Source organism: Anomaloglossus baeobatrachus, chromosome 2 (genome assembly GCF_048569485.1).
Source record: "Anomaloglossus baeobatrachus isolate aAnoBae1 chromosome 2, aAnoBae1.hap1, whole genome shotgun sequence".
In the NCBI taxonomy this organism is placed as follows: Eukaryota; Metazoa; Chordata; class Amphibia; order Anura; family Aromobatidae; genus Anomaloglossus; species Anomaloglossus baeobatrachus.
The window spans coordinates 20,394,834-20,410,609 of record NC_134354.1 but is presented as its reverse complement, the minus strand read 5'-3'; the positions used below and the strand labels follow the sequence as shown (position 1 = coordinate 20,410,609).

The following is a 15,776-nucleotide window of genomic DNA, read 5'->3' as shown; positions in this document are numbered from 1 at the left end:
GCGGACTATTTTCTGGATTGATACTGGAATCCACACACAGGAGTGTACGGGTAAGCTGGCTTTGAAAACTATTTAGTTTTTTGTATCTTAAGGATAGGCCATCAATGTTAGAGTAGTGAACAATCCCTTTAAGTGTGCATTACTAGAGATGCACAAAAAAAAAAAAAAAAAAGGAGAGGTGCACCCAAGGACGTCTTCCCGACGTACGGCTCTAGCAGAAGGCTGAAAACGTGATATTACCCCGCTGTGTGCAATCTCATCTGCAGGAACAGATTACTATCAGAACAAGAACAGAAGAGTTATAAACTACAAGTAGAAAATACAGGTTTTATTATTATTATTATTTCACAATAAATATCAACATCCGGACAATATAAGACAAAAAGTAACAGCAAAAAAGAGGAACGGAGTCCAGAACCGCGTCACCGCAGATCAACGGGAGTGAGCGGATACAACGTAAACCCACGCGATATATTAAATAGGTCATTTAAAAATAGAGATTTATTCTGAAAAAAACGGAGGAACCCCCGGCGACTGAAAACCTAACGCCGGAATTATAAAAAGACATGACTGGCTGTAAAAAAAAAAAAACAAAAAACACTAAATGCCTGCCACAAGGGTTGTCACCATTTCCATATCCAATATATTTTGCAACCCCGACCAAAATGATGAGAGGCATCAGAATACGAGGAGGTGAAAACACTAAAGTGGTCAATGGCATGTCAGATGTGATCATACAGGTAGTGGGGGTCCAGCAGCTGACCACAATGAAATCAGAGGGAAATATCGAAACCTATAGACAGTGAACTGGACGGTATGACCTTCGACATATCTAATACCAGGGGGGTCCAGTTACAGACCTTGTTTCAACACAAACACTTACAAAACAGTTCTTCACATTTGGTTCTTGTACCATTTTAGATCCAGTGTTCTTTCCGGAATAATTTAATATATTTGGGTTTTTTTTCTTAGTGGCAGGAGCTTTAATTTTTCTGATACAGAGCTCAAAATCTCCTGTATAGTTACTAGAGGAAATTAATGTTCTTGCTGCCTGCAGCCACCACTAGGGGGAGCTCACTAAACACTAGTTAGCATTATACATTTGTGGTGAGCTCCCTCTAGTGGTGATGGCTGGTATCCAGAAATTTTACCAATTTTCCTGAACTCTGCATCAGGAAAGAGAGTAAAGATGGCTATAAAAATGTATTAAAAAGGATTGTCTGACACGGATTTTAATAAACTCTGGGATACTCCCCTTTCAGCACCTCCGTGGATCCAGCATCAGTTTGTGGGTGAGTAAGACCGCTGAAGTCGGTGATTAACTGCAGCGGTCAGGTGACAAAAAGAGCGCATTATCATAGAAACAACCAATGGTGCGCTCTTCTAGTCCCCGATCGATGCAACCATCCCGTAGACTTCCAAATGAGACAAACACGTCTTCCGGTATTGGATCCATGAGGGGCGCTGAAAGAAAAGTACGATTCTATGGTTTTGAAATCATCCCTGATAAGATTTTTTAGCAATGGAGGAAAAAAAAAAATATACCAAATTTTGGATCTATTCAGGTTTTTTGACAAATCTTTACATGTTGTATTCTAAAAAGTTCTACAACTGATCTGATACATTGTGACGAGCAGCTCACCAGTGATAGATGCGATCAGGAAGCAAATGACTTTGTAAACCTTTGTAGGCCTGTGCCGGAAGGTGTAAGGCGCTTGGTGATTTAAAGGACACTTTAACTCTAAATAAAATATGAACTATTAAAGTCACATATGAGAAGAATTTGTATAAACTGGCCAGTTTCAGATAAAAAAACAAAAACAAACACTAAAATCAAATGGTACCAATAACGACAAGTCCTCCCATCGACCTCTTTTGTCGATTCCCTCATTCCAGCATCTTATAGTCCACACAGCGATCCCTACTAGCCACATTGGGAAATACAGGCCCAGGGACTAGTGAGGAGAGTGGCCAAGATCCACTCTTGGTCTTAAACCTCTTCAGGGAATATATAGAGGACCACAGACCCTCCTTTAAACGCTTCTATTGCTCTGGTCCTGACGAAGGGCTAGAATAACCTCCACCGGCTCGGCTCGGTCGGCATCACTGGAGCTTCTCCGATGTCCACCGTGATGTTGGTGTAAAGCTGAGTTTTCTCTCGGGAAAGAAGTCGGAAATCTAAGGAATTCATCCCATCATCTCGCCACATTTTTCTCGTACTTCTCAACTGATTATGCCTATGAAATTAAGAAGCAAAAGTTGAAGAGGAGATCAGATTGGTATGACCGAAACAGACAGCAGGTCAGCTCCTCACCCATTTGGGGTGTGACAGGGGGTGCACAAGAAAGAAGAAAGGAGGGAGGAAGGGAGGAAAGAAAGAAAGAAGAAAGAAGAAAGGAGGGAGGAAGGGAGGAAAGAAAGAAAGAAAGAAGAAAGGAGGGAGGAAGGGAGGAAAGAAAGAAGAAAGGAGGGAGGAAGGGGGCAGAAAGGAGGGAGACGGGGGGCAGAAAGGAGGGAGACGGGGGGCAGAAAGGAGGGAGACGGGGGGCAGAAAGGAGGGAGACGGGGGGCAGAAAGGAGGGAGGGAGGAAAGAAAGGCGGGAGGGAGGAAAGAAAGGCGGGAGGGAGGAAAGAAAGGCGGGAGACGGGGGCAGAAAGGAGGGAGACGGGGGAAAGAAAGGCGGGAGGGAGGAAAGAAAGGCGGGAGGGAGGAAAGAAAGGCAGGAGATGGGGGCAGAAAGGAGGGAGACGGGGGAAAGAAAGGCGGGAGGGAGGAAAGAAAGGCGGGAGATGGGGGAAAGAAAAGAAAGGAGGGAGGAAAGAAAGAAAAAAGGAAAGAAAGAAAGGAAAAAGAAAAGAAGGAAAAAAGAAAGAAAAAGAAGAAAGATCTGGAAAGAAGACTTCCCCTTATGGTCCCGTTAGTGACATAAGTAACTATAAAATTTCGCTGTAAGGCTCAGGGTTTCGTTACCAGCGTTAGAGACATTTTTTTACCTGTGGGAGTTTTCCTCATTGCCGGAGTCACGGTCATGTGGGATCATTTTATACCGGCCCATGCTCAGAGGCGTCCGCGTCATACTCATCCCCGATAGACGGATCCTTATAACAAACATGTTATGACGTTATACAGCTGAAAGGAGCCAAGAGGTGAACCCACGCAGCACTCACGCTTTGGCCTTTCAAATATCCATACTTGTAGGCTGCGCTCTTCCTGGTGTGATGTCAGCTATTCTGCATGCTCTAAGCCAATCAGATGTTTCCCATCTACAGCTCCTCCTCCCTCTCCCCTAATACAGCAACTGACACCAACTGCAGCCACATCCCCCTCCTCTCCCCTCCATCCTGTTATTTACAGCAGATTGACTTATTGGTGGCTGTGGAGGTTTCTGGACACTTACAAAACTAAGACAAAAACAGAACTGCAGGATACAGAGAAACTTTCCCAAATGTGATCATCGCAAATGTTACTACATTCGCATGCACTGAGTTATGAGAGTCCAGTCTCAAAGCCGCTTAATGCTGATTATAATATTGGAGACCCTCACCGGAGCAGATTACCTCATGGCGATATCATCGTCCTCTCCTCCCCAGCCCCAGTACGTGTTGGGGAATCCATTCATCTTCATGAACTGATCTGGTGTAACTGCAGACACGCCGCCAAAATACGTCCAATATGGGAGGCTGTAAAAAAATAAAAATAAAAGAGGTGAGCTCTGAGATTACCTACTGTGAATGGTGGATCCTGTGTTATCTACTGTATATAGAGGTGTTATCAGTCATTGTACAGGAGGAGGAGGTGAGCTGTGATATCACCTATGTTGAATGGTAGATCCTGTATTACCCTTACTGTGTATAGAGGTGTATCAGTCATACAGGAGAGGAGGAGGTGAGCTGTGAAATCATCTATTGTAAATAGTGGATCCTATGTTGTCTACTGTACACAGAGGTGTTATCAGTCATTATACCGGAGGGGGAGGAGGTGAGTTGTGACATCACCTATTGTAAATAGTAGATCCTATGTTGTCTACTGTACACAGAGGTGTTATCAGTCATTATACCGGAGGGGGAGGAGGTGAGTTGTGACATCACCTATTGTAGTGGATCCTATGTTGTCTACTGTACACAGAGGTGTTATCAGTCACTATACCGGAGGAGGTGAGCTGTGACATCATATATTGTAAATAGTGGATCCTATGTTGTCTACTGTACACAGAGGTGTTATCAGTCATTATACCGGAGGGGGAGGAGGTGAGTTGTGACATCACCTATTGTAGTGGATCCTATGTTGTCTACTGTACACAGAGGTGGAATCAGTCATTATACCGGAGGGGGAGGAGGTGAGTTGTGACATCACCTATTGTGAATGGTGGATCCTGTGTTTTCTACTGTATATAGAGAATATATCAATTATTGTAATCCTGTGTGAGTAGACTGAAAATACAGGGACAGCGTGATTTTAGTATAAAAGTGGTCAGTGTGTTTCAAGAGATCTGTGGGTCTTTTTCGTTATTTGTTCCATTACAAAATTGGAAATCAGTATTAAATACTTAAAAAAAACGATTTAAAACAATAGGCAATTTTACGATAACACACTGAGATTAAAGGGCTGGATTCATGAAGGTGTTTTTGCCCATTTTCTGGCATAAAAAAAAAAAAAAAAAAACAACTACAATGCTAAATTTTGATGCAACTTGGAAGTTTTACAGCCGGCCGTTCAGCATTGCGTCTGACCGATACCCGCTGGCCTTCAGTTTATGTTTCCTGCAGTCGCCATATCCCGTATCACCCGCAGCCTCGTCGATCTTGTGCCATGTACCGCTGAGGCTGGTGATCGGCTGCAGTGATCACAATATAGGACGTGACAGCCTCAGAGCGTGACGACGGGAGTATAGGGGCGAGTATGTGCACACTATTTCGTTATTTTGCATGCACTGCAGCTTTTTAAATATCTTTGATAACCACTTTAAATGTAAAAATTGTTCTTTCCAAACGGAGTGGAGTGAGACCGCTACGCCTGGTAACACTTCATGGCTCCAATAATCATCCCACCAAACTATAAACTCCATTCCTGTGGGTTGCTGTCTTTTAGATTATCTCTAATATACTTGCCATTCACTGATGGAGTATTTCCGATTAACCATCCCCCTTCTGCACGGACCTGGTCCTATACGTTATTTCATGCATGTGACGGTTCAGCTACTGATAACTATAACCAATATCCCAGCTACAGTGTGAACGTAGGAGGGAACAGTGACCTCTTGTGGCCAACGATCGGTACTGTGCCTCTGCCCCAAACTATCCTAAAATAATGACAATCTTTATATATATTGCTAACATACGAGGAGTATGTTACCGCTATATAAAAATAAAGATTGTTATATAAAAAGGTAGAGGAAGAAAAAAAAAAAAAAAAAGAAAAAAAAAAAAAGTAGATTTTTGGTACTCACCATAAAATCATTACATACATCAGAAACACTGTGCCCATTGGGGCTCACAATCTAAATTCCCTATCTGTATGTCTTTGGAGTGTGGCAGGAAATTGGAGAACCCGGTAACGTCAGACTATGCGAGAACCTCTCGGGGAGAAGAGAGCGAAAGTACCTGAAGCTTCCGGAGAAGGGCAAACATGAAAAGGTGGAGAATTCCACTAAGGCGAAAGGAGGTAGCCGAAAACCAGAACATATTGTTCTGGAGGAGGAGAGAGAACAATTACTAAAAAATAGCCGAAATGGAGAGATCTCCCTGATTGGTGGGGGGGGGGGGGGAGGGGCAAAAACAAAAAAAAAAAAACCCAGAAGGACAGGAGGACGGCAAGAACCTATTAAAGTCTCCCGAATACCAAGGAATAATACGGTGGCCGCAAGTCTTCTCTGTCCTGATCTCAGGACTATAAGATTAAAGGGAACCAGTCACCAGTTTTTTCCGTATTAAAACAAAAGTATCACCTTCTGCAGCTCCTGGGCTGCATTCTAGGAAGGTGCACCTTGTTGCTGGCCCCCTTTGCAGACCCCTAAAAGAACTAAATAAAATCTTACCATTTCCTATGCAAATGAGTTTGGTTGGCCAGATGGGCGGGCTCTAATTCGGCTCCTGTCCCCCCTCCTGCTGCTGTTCGCGTCCCCCAGTCATGATTTACATGGATGATGCCGCTCCAGTCATCGCCCACGCTTCTGGAGTCTTGCGCAGGCGCATTTCGCTGTGCCCCTATCGCAGGGCTGAGCATAAAGTTTCCCTCGCGCGAGCGCCGGTGATGTAGTTGCGCAGGCGCGAGATTATGGGTGGGTACGAGGATAACGCTGGTGAGGTCATACACAGCGCCGACCATAATCTCGCGTCTGCGCAACTACATCACCGGCGCTCACGCGAGGGAAACTTTATGCTCGGCACAGCGAAATGCGCCTGCGCGAGACTCCAATAGCGTAGACGATGACGAGAGCAGCATCATCCATGTAAATTATGACTGGGGGACGGCGAGCAGCGGCAGGAGGGGGGGCAGGAGGCGAATTAGAGCCTGCCCATATGGCCAACCAAACTGTTTTGCATAGGAAACAGTAAGATTTTAGGGGTCTGCAACAAGGTGCACCTTCCTAGAATGCAGCCCAGGAGCTGCAGAAGGTGATACTTTTGGTTTAATAGGGAAAAAACTGGTGACAGGTTCCCTTTAATTCTGCGGGACCACAATAGCGATGGCAGGAACATGGTTCCTTAGTAGTCCACCCTAGATCAACTAAACATGCAAAAAATGAAAAAGGAAGGATACCGCCACACAAGCGCAAAACATTGGTTCCCACCCATAAAAAATTGTGCTAAATTATATGGCAGAAAAGTGATCTTTAAGGCCCCCGTTCCCTAATTCCAGTCAGAGAAACTCAATCCGAAAGGCCAAAAGCCTTCCGAACAGCGGACCCGACGGTCTTGCCGATAAACTAAATGATCAAAAATTGTCATCTAGAAGAGAACAACCCTGGGAGAGGGCTGACTGGACACTCTGGATGGGGCCTTGGGGCATCTGCACGATGAACGGGAGTTCTGGATCCAAACTGCAAAATACTAAGCAAAGTAATCAAACTATCCAATCCAAGCCGGGAAAGGAGAATGCTGTCTTAATGAGCAAAGAGCAAGATTCCTCTGGAAGGAAGAAGAGCTCAGACATTGGCCATGACCTGTCCTCTACTGAGTAAAGTGTAGGCAGGAGGCATCTCAGGAGACCCTCAGGTGTAAGATTTCCAAGCTCCCTGGACGATCTGAATGACTTGCGTTAACACCCAAATGAGACTGACCTGGCCAGAGCTCCGTAAGATGTAACAAGAACTAGGATAAGGTGGAGAGCAGGACCGCATAATGGATGAAACCTAGAAAAACTGTCCGCCTCAATAGACAGCCAATGCCTCTAAAAAGTACCACCCTACTGAGGAGCATCAATCCTGGTGTATCCTGATCAATGGCTTCCTATCAGCTGAAGAAGCCTCATTGAGTCTGAGCCATCAACATTTCTCACTGTCGAGCAAAAAGGACTTGCTGGGTAGAGTCAGTAACTCTGGCCGCTAGAATAAGAGGAAATGTTAGACCTAAAGCTGGAGTCATCAATTAAAAAGGAAGGAGCGGAAAAGCTGGAGCAGGGCTACCTGGACTGCTAAAAGGATGCCCTAAGCTTAGTGGTCTTTTCCGAAGACAAAAAAACTGATGGACATTGAAGTGCATCGAAGACCTATAACTCCACCAAACCAAAACGTCTGTCGATAAGTCCGTCACCTAGGACGAGATCAGAGACCTGACAAATGGTGACAGAAGGGAGGAGGAGCAGCTGGCACTACAAGTGTCGAGTCTCCCCCCAACAAACAGTATACCCGGTCCAAAGCTTGCTAAAGTCTGAGAATGCGGTGAGACTCCGACAGGACTGTGCCCGAGGGCGCGGAGGCAAACTGATACAGGAATGTGACGACGCAAGCTGAGGAGCGATGGAAGAAGAACTATCCAGGAGAATACCCAGGAAAAATGGTGCTGTGGTTGGAAGGGCAGAGAGGAAAGAAGGCAGGAAGGGCAGAGAGGAAAGAAGGCAGGAAGGGCAGAGAGGAAAGAAGGCAGGAAGGGCAGAGAGGAATGAAGGCAGGAAGGGCAGAGAGGAAAGAAGGCAGGAAGGGCAGAGAGGAAAGAAGGCAGGAAGGGCAGAGAGGAAAGAAGGCAGGAAGGGCAGAGAGGAAAGAAGGCAGGAAGGGCAGAGAGGAAAGAAGGCAGGAAGCGCAGAGGGGACTGCAGGCAGGAAGGGCAGAGAGGAAAGAAGGCAGGAAGCGCAGAGGGGACTGCAGACAGGAAGGGCAGAGAGGAAAGAAGGCAGGAAGTGCAGAGGGGACTGCAGGCAGGAAGCGCAGAGGGGACTGCAGGCAGGAAGCGCAGAGGGGACTGCAGGCAGGAAGCGCAGAGGGGACTGCAGGCAGGAAGCGCAGAGGGGACTGCAGGCAGGAAGCGCAGAGGGGACTGCAGGCAGGAAGTGCAGAGGAGACTGCAGGCAGGAAGTGCAGAGGGGACTGCAGGCAGGAAGCGCAGAGGGTTAATTAACACGTTTGTCCCAACCTACATCAAGGAGCATCACTCCACTTAGACAACCTTAAACCTTATCTCATGATTTCCTAATGATACGGGATACTAATACAGTGCCAGTGGCAAGAGCAAGCTTGCACAATCACATTATATAGAACACATGTTAGTAGAAAAGCGCAAATATTACAAGAACACTTCTGACATCAACTCATTACCTAGGTGCGGGGCAGCTCGTCCTTCCACCTTTGACGCACGTTTCGCAATAGCTTCTTCAAAAAGAGGCACCTCTATAATGTCATTGTGTAAGCTTGCTCTTGCCACTGTATTAGTATCCCGTATCATTAGGTGTATACGTGTGCCTGAGCGTAATAGCAGTACACTGCAGAGATTCAAATTTTGCCGCTTTTTGCGCTTGTGATCATGTGTGTATTATAAGATATCATTTATAAATGACTAGCAACTTGGATGTGTGTTACGGCTGTAGACCCATATGTTTAGTATGTGCACACATCGTGTACTTATGTATGGAGGACTGGTGATACACATCCATAGTGTAGACTATAATTGCTCCTAATTTAAAACGGCTTGCATTATCTAATTTCAGGAGCATTCATGTGCACATGGTTCAAACACACTGGTGGCAATGCACTTGTAGGAATATCGGCGTATTATGCCTGCACGCTCAGTGATTAATAACAGGTTTATCACACACACTGTGGTCGAGCATGATAGTGATGCTGTGCATTTATAGCTAAAAACTTCTGTTTAAAGTATTGCTACTTGTGCTTTTTGATCGTGTACACATTGTAGCGTTTCATGTATAAGTGACTAAGCAACTTGGATGTGTGTCTACGCTGCAAATTACTCTTTATAATATATATATCTGCCAACATGTCCCATGGTGATGATAATATATAGTTGGATTATGACAGTAGTGGTATATGTATATTTTTTATAGGCAATACATTTTTTTGTCACACCTGTTTTTACAGGTTAAATGTAATATACTTACCCATCTTGTCCAGCTTTAGGATTGCTATGCGCTTATGGATACATTTATGTATATGCAGCTGGTGATACACATCCATGTTGTGGAGTATACTTGTTTGCAATTGGAAGTGGCTTGCACTATTTAACCTAAGGAGCATTGTGTGCACATGGCTTGAGCATACGGACGGCAGTACACCTATAGGAATATTGGCTTATGATGCCAGAATAGTAATAATGAAAGGTTGAACTGCTGTCTGTATTGTTCATGTCTCGACAATTTTGGTAATAGTACTGATATCTTGCCAGTAATAATTGTTTGACACATGAATGGATAAAAAAGATTTGCGATGCTTGTGCCTTATGTGACTAAAAATACCGATGTGTGTTTAAAATGGTGGCATATTTCTGTCCTTCAACAAGGTGTGTCTCCCTGTTTATTTTAATATTCACATATTTGCTTAATAAAGTTTTGGGTTTTATAAAAAAAAAAAAAAAGCTTATTGAATTTTTTATTGTGCATTGATACACTCTGAGTATCTTTTGATTTGAAATTGAAATCATGAGATAAGGTTTAAGGAAGCGCAGAGGGGACCGCAAGCAGGAAGCGCAGAGGGGGCCGCAGGCAGGAAGCGCAGAGGGGGCCGCAGGCAGGAAGCGCAGAGAGGGCCGCAGGCAGGAAGCGCAGAGAGGGCCGCAGGCAGGAAGCGCAGAGGGGGCCGCAGGCAGGAAGCGCAGAGGGGGCCGCAGGCAGGAAGCGCAGAGGGGGCCGCAGGCAGGAAGCGCAGAGGGGGCCGCAGGCAGGAAGCGCAGAGGGGGCCGCAGGCAGGAAGCGCAGAGAGGGCCGCAAGCAGGAAGCGCAGAGGGGGCCGCAGGCAGGAAGCGCAGAGGGGGCCGCAGGCAGGAAGCGCAGAGAGGGCCGCAGGCAGGAAGCGCAGAGGGGGCCGCAGGCAGGAAGCGCAGAGGGGGGCCGCAGGCAGGAAGCGCAGAGGGGGCCGCAGGCAGGAAGCGCAGAGGGGACCGCAGGCAGGAAGCGCAGAGGGGACCGCAGGCAGGAAGCGCAGAGGGGACCGCAGGCAGGAAGCGCAGAGGGGGCCGCAGGCAGGAAGCGCAGAGGGGGCCGCAGGCAGGAAGCGCAGAGGGGGCCGCAGGCAGGAAGCGCAGAGGGGGCCGCAGGCAGGAAGCGCAGAGGGGGCCGCAGGCAGGAAGCGCAGAGGGAGCCGCAGGCAGGAAGCGCAGAGGGGGCCGCAGGCAGGAAGCGCAGAGGGGACCGCAGGCAGGAAGCGCAGAGGGGGCCGCAGGCAGGAAGCGCAGAGGGGACCGTGGATTGTGGCACAACTGCACGCTCTAGTCATATGCTGACTGGCCAGGGAAGTGTACTCATTGACTGTGCTCAATGGCCGGCAGACAGACACATTTCGGTACTGCTAATTAACCAGCGTGTGGGGCCCACCATCTACGGAGATTGACTTGAGTTGTGAGCACACTTTTTTTTTTTTTTTAATCAAGTTTATTACATTTTTATTACCCATTAAAACACATTACATATTACAGTCCATTTCCCCACAAGAACAATATGGAGAGAAGAATAAAGACATCTTCCATCACAAAAACAACCTTTAAATTATACAATAACATAAAATGAATAGTGCACCTGCAGCCCACACCCATCATCAAAACATGCCACTGGGTAAAGGTTTAATTTTGGTGTACCACCCATGACCGAAATTCGCCACATCTTCCCTGGCCACCATCTGTGTTTCAGAGATACAGAAGTCCTCCCTAGTCCAATAAATCATTAACTGGTTATAAGGAGAAGGGCCTGGTCCCCCATAACTGCTGGAGAGGGAAGCCTCGGAGTATCCAACCACATCCCCCAAATCTTATAGAATGTTTTTAGCACATTTCATTTAAGGTATACCTCCCTCTCCAACCGGAAGATGGTGTTGACTCTCTCCCTAAGGTCACCAATGGCCGGAGGAGCAGGGTCCAGCCAGTGGTAGGCCAAAAGTTTCCTGGTCTGATATAGGAGTCGTCTGATACCGACCGTCGTTGGTGAGATCAAGTCCGCCTCCTCTCCAGGAGACCCAGAATACACGTGACAGGCCTTGGCTGCAATCATATGCTGAAAACCTGCGCAATCAGGGCTAATATTGCCCTCCAGTAATCCTCGATATCCCAACAGGACCACATCGTATGCAACAGATTGTCCTAGGTGCGGGCGGGAAAACGCCAAAGATCATCCGTCCGGATCCCCAACTTATGCAATAGACTGGGTGTCCTGTATACTCTATGCAGTGCGACAGTTATTGACTTTTGGATACGGCCAGGCTCGGAGTCTGAGACCAGACCTCATCCCGTTGGTCATCTGTCATAGGGCCTAAGACCCTCTCCCACTTTCCTCTGGCTTGTAAAAGGAATTTGTCAAGGTATCTAGGTAGCATCACAGTATACAGCCTAGAGACAACACCGTAGGAGCGTTCAGAGGTCAGCAAATCCGTGAGGGTGGGATTACGTTTTATACTAATGTCCATGGGTCGTGTCTCTCTCGTAGGCGTGTCGGAGTTGTAGTGTGGTATCCCAAATTCGGCCTGAAGCTGATCAAAACTCAAGTGCAATATTCTGCAGTATCTGTGAAACCAAATATACACCCCTATACATCCACAATCTCCAGCCCGAAAGTTTCTGAAGTTTTAGCCCGTGTTTATGCCATAAAGGCCAGTATTCCATTTTTCCTAGTATTCCCAACAACGCCTTCCCTCTATCCCACACTTCTTATAGCAGCGCTAATCTTGGGTGTGATGGTCTCTTTTGGGAAGATATCCCTCTTCCAAAAAGGCCGCCGAGTGTCTCCATCTTGTAAGGCTCCTCACCAGTTTGCCCCCAACGTCATAAGTGTCGTCCCTTCTCCACCCCCTAAAATGCTGCAGCTGCGCCTCAATATAGAAGATCCACGGGTTGGGGACTTCAAGGCCCCCCTCCATCCCTCTCTGCAAAGTCTTAAGACGGATTCTGGCCTGTTGCTTTTTCAACACAAGCTCCCGAAACAAGGTGTTACATTTAACGAAAAAAATTCCAGTGAATCCATATCGGGGCGTTGTGAAGGAGATACAAGAGTTTAGGCATCAGCACCATTTTTAGCAGGTTGGCACGGCCAGTAAGGGACAGCGGAAGTCAGCAACAAGCATCTATCTTGTTTTTAAACTGAGACAACATAGGTTCTAGATTTAGCGTATAATACTCCCGTGGTCGGGCACTAACCACTATCCCAAGATATTAAATTTGTCTACCGACGTAATCTTCAACCCAGGGGTAGCGAAGATAGGTGGAAGCGGATCTATAGGGTGCAAAGCAGACTTTCCCAATTTATTAGGAGACCTGATCATTTCCCAAATTCCTTAATAAGATTAACTGCCAGACCCAATGCCACAGATCATCCGCATAGAGGGATACCTTATGCTCCAATCCGTCAATCTCAAACCCCTTCACACTAATAGGAGGTGCGGAGCATAGCTGCCAGTGGTTCGATTGCCGCTGCGAACAATAATGGAGAGAGATAGCCCTGTCTTGTGCCACTAGCCAAACTAAAAGACGATGAGGTGCAATTGTTAAAGGGAAGGTGTCGTAAAAAAAAAAAAAAAAACGTTTCAATAACTGAAAAAATATAAAGTATTGAGGTGTTAATGTTATGTTTAAATAATATTATTTGTTTTTAATGGAGAAAAATAAAAAAAAAGAAGTTTGATATTTTCTACTTTTAAACACTAGGGGGAGCAGCTGCTAAAATCCTGCTGTAGAACTACTGTAGAACTAGCTCACATTACAGCTGCAGTAAAAATGGGTGGTGTGGAGACACGGGAGTCAGTGGGTGCTCTCCTGTGGAGACACGGGGGTCTGTGGGTGCTTTCCTATGGAGACACGGGGGTCAGTGGGTGCTCTCCTGTGGAGACACGGGAGTCAGTGGGTGCTCTCCTGTGGAGACACGGGGGTCTGTGGGTGCTTTCCTATGGAGACACGGGGGTCAGTGGGTGCTCTCCTGTGGAGACACGGGGGTCTGTGGGTGCTTTCCTATGGAGACACGGGGGTCAGTGGGTGCTCTCCTGTGGAGACACGGGGGTCTGTGGGTGCTTTCCTATGGAGACACGGGGGTCAGTGGGTGCTCTCCTGTGGAGACACGGGAGTCAGTGGGTGCTCTCCTGTGGAGACACGGGAGTCAGTGGGTGCTCTCCTGTGGAGACACGGGGGTCAGTGGGTGCTCTCCTGTGGAGACACGGGGGTCTGTGGGTGCTTTCCTATGGAGACACGGGGGTCAGTGGGTGCTCTCCTGTGGAGACACGGGGGTCTGTGGGTGCTTTCCTATGGAGACACGGGGGTCAGTGGGTGCTCTCCTGTGGAGACACGGGGGTCAGTGGGTGCTCTCCTGTGGAGACACGTGGGTCAGTGGGTGCTCTTGTCCGCTGGCCCGGCCGCCTTTAGAAAGACAGCATGGCCCAGGGCTCATCCCAACTGAACGCCTGACCTCCTTAACCGTGGGCGTAACACTACTCAGACAACACAGGGTGAGGAAATCACAATATTAAGACTTTATTGGATTCCCAAACAATTAATGGCACATAGCACATAACCAGCAAAACCACAAAATGTATCCGGCAATAGTTTCTCACCCTTCCGCTGGCTCACCAGGGATTAAAATGTCCGTGCCTCAGAGCTTCCAGAGCTACTTACTCCAATCCAGCAGCATTCACCGAGAGTGGAATAACACCAGATTTAGGAAGCCGACTGAGGACCGCAAAGCCTGTAGTCCGATGACTGGATCGTCCCAAGCTGGATTCCTTCCTTAGGTAGTCCTTGATATCTCAGACGAATCCTTGCATTCGCTGCTGAAGTCCATGTGGTATTTTAAGAGTCTACCCGGGCAATGGACAATCCTTCTTCTTATACCCCTGAGCTCTCCATTCAGACCATTGGGGTCTTCACGATTGGTGGATAAGGCTGGGCTCTTATTGGCTAGATTTCAAGCCATATACAAAATATCCCTAGTAGTAATGGTCTATGGCATAGACAGGGAGAGACAGCTAAGTTACATCGCATCTAGCAACACACATAGTAATACAATGGGAAGTTGGCATAATTGATATGTCTGGGTATCTGACCTTCACTGGCCAAGGCAATTACATGAGTCAACAATAACTTTAACATTAAGGCCCCGTCACACTAAGCAACATCGCTAGCAACATCGCTGCTAACGAACAACTTTTGTGACTTTGCTAGCGATGTTGCTGTGTGTGACATCCAGCAACAACCTGGCCCCTGCTGTGAGGTCGTTGGTTGTTGCTGAATGTCCTGGGCCATTTTTTAGTTGTTGCTGTCCCGCTGTGAAGCACAGATCGCTGTGTGTGACAGCGAGACAGCAACAACTGAATGTGCAGGCAGCAGGAGCCGGCTTCTGCAGAGGCTGGTAACCAATGTAAACATCGGGTAACCAAGAAGCCCTGTCCTTGGTTACCCGATATTTACCTTCGATACCAGCCTCCTCCACTCTCACTGTCAGTGCCGGCTCCTGCTCTGTGCACATGTAGCTGCAGCACACATCGGGTTAATTAACCCGATGTGTGCTGTAACTAGGAGAGCAAGGAGCCAGCGCTAAGCAGTGTGCGCTGCTCCCTGCTCTGTGCACATTTAGCTGCAGCACACATCGGGTTAATTAACCCGATGTGTGCTGTAACTAGGAGAGCAAGGAGCCAGCGCTAAGCAGTGTGCGCTGCTCCCTGCTCTGTGCACATTTAGCTGCAGCACACATCGGGTTAATTAACCCGATGTGTGCTGTAAGTAGGAGAGCAGGGAGCCAGCGCTAAGCATTGTGCGCTGCTCCCTGCTCTGTGCACATTTAGCTGCAGCACACATCGGGTAATTAACCCGATGTGTGCTGTAACTAGGAGAGCAGGGAGCCAGCGCTCAGTGTGCGCTGCTCCCTGCTCTCTGCACGTGTAGCTCCGTGCGGTGGTAACCAAGGTAAATATCGGGTTGGTTACCCGATATTTACCTTAGTTACCAAGCGCAGCATCTTCCACGCTGCGCTGGGGGCTTGTCACTGGTTGCTGGTGAGCTCACCAGCAACTTGTGTAGCGACGCTCCAGCGATCCCTGCCAGGTCAGGTTGCTGGTGGGATCGCTGGAGCGTCGCAGTGTGACATCTCACCAGCAACCTCCTAGCAACTTACCAGCGATCCCTATCGTTGTTGGGATCGCTGG

At 47.5% G+C, this 15,776-nt stretch overlaps 1 protein-coding gene across 1 annotated transcript in view; it reads right to left on the bottom strand.

Annotated features, from left to right (window-relative positions):
• Nucleotides 1-313: 313 nt before the first annotated feature.
• Nucleotides 314-15,776, bottom strand: part of LOC142290858 (beta-1,4-galactosyltransferase 3-like) — an 85,865-nt gene continuing 70,402 nt past the window's right edge. The window contains exons 5-7 of the mRNA XM_075334902.1: nucleotides 3,559-3,681; nucleotides 2,995-3,099; nucleotides 314-2,237 (exon numbers count right to left, since the gene is read on the bottom strand). Of these exons, the coding sequence (XP_075191017.1) occupies nucleotides 2,069-2,237; nucleotides 2,995-3,099; nucleotides 3,559-3,681 (397 nt within the window). The 3' untranslated portion in view covers nucleotides 314-2,068. The remainder of the gene's footprint in view (nucleotides 2,238-2,994; nucleotides 3,100-3,558; nucleotides 3,682-15,776) is intronic.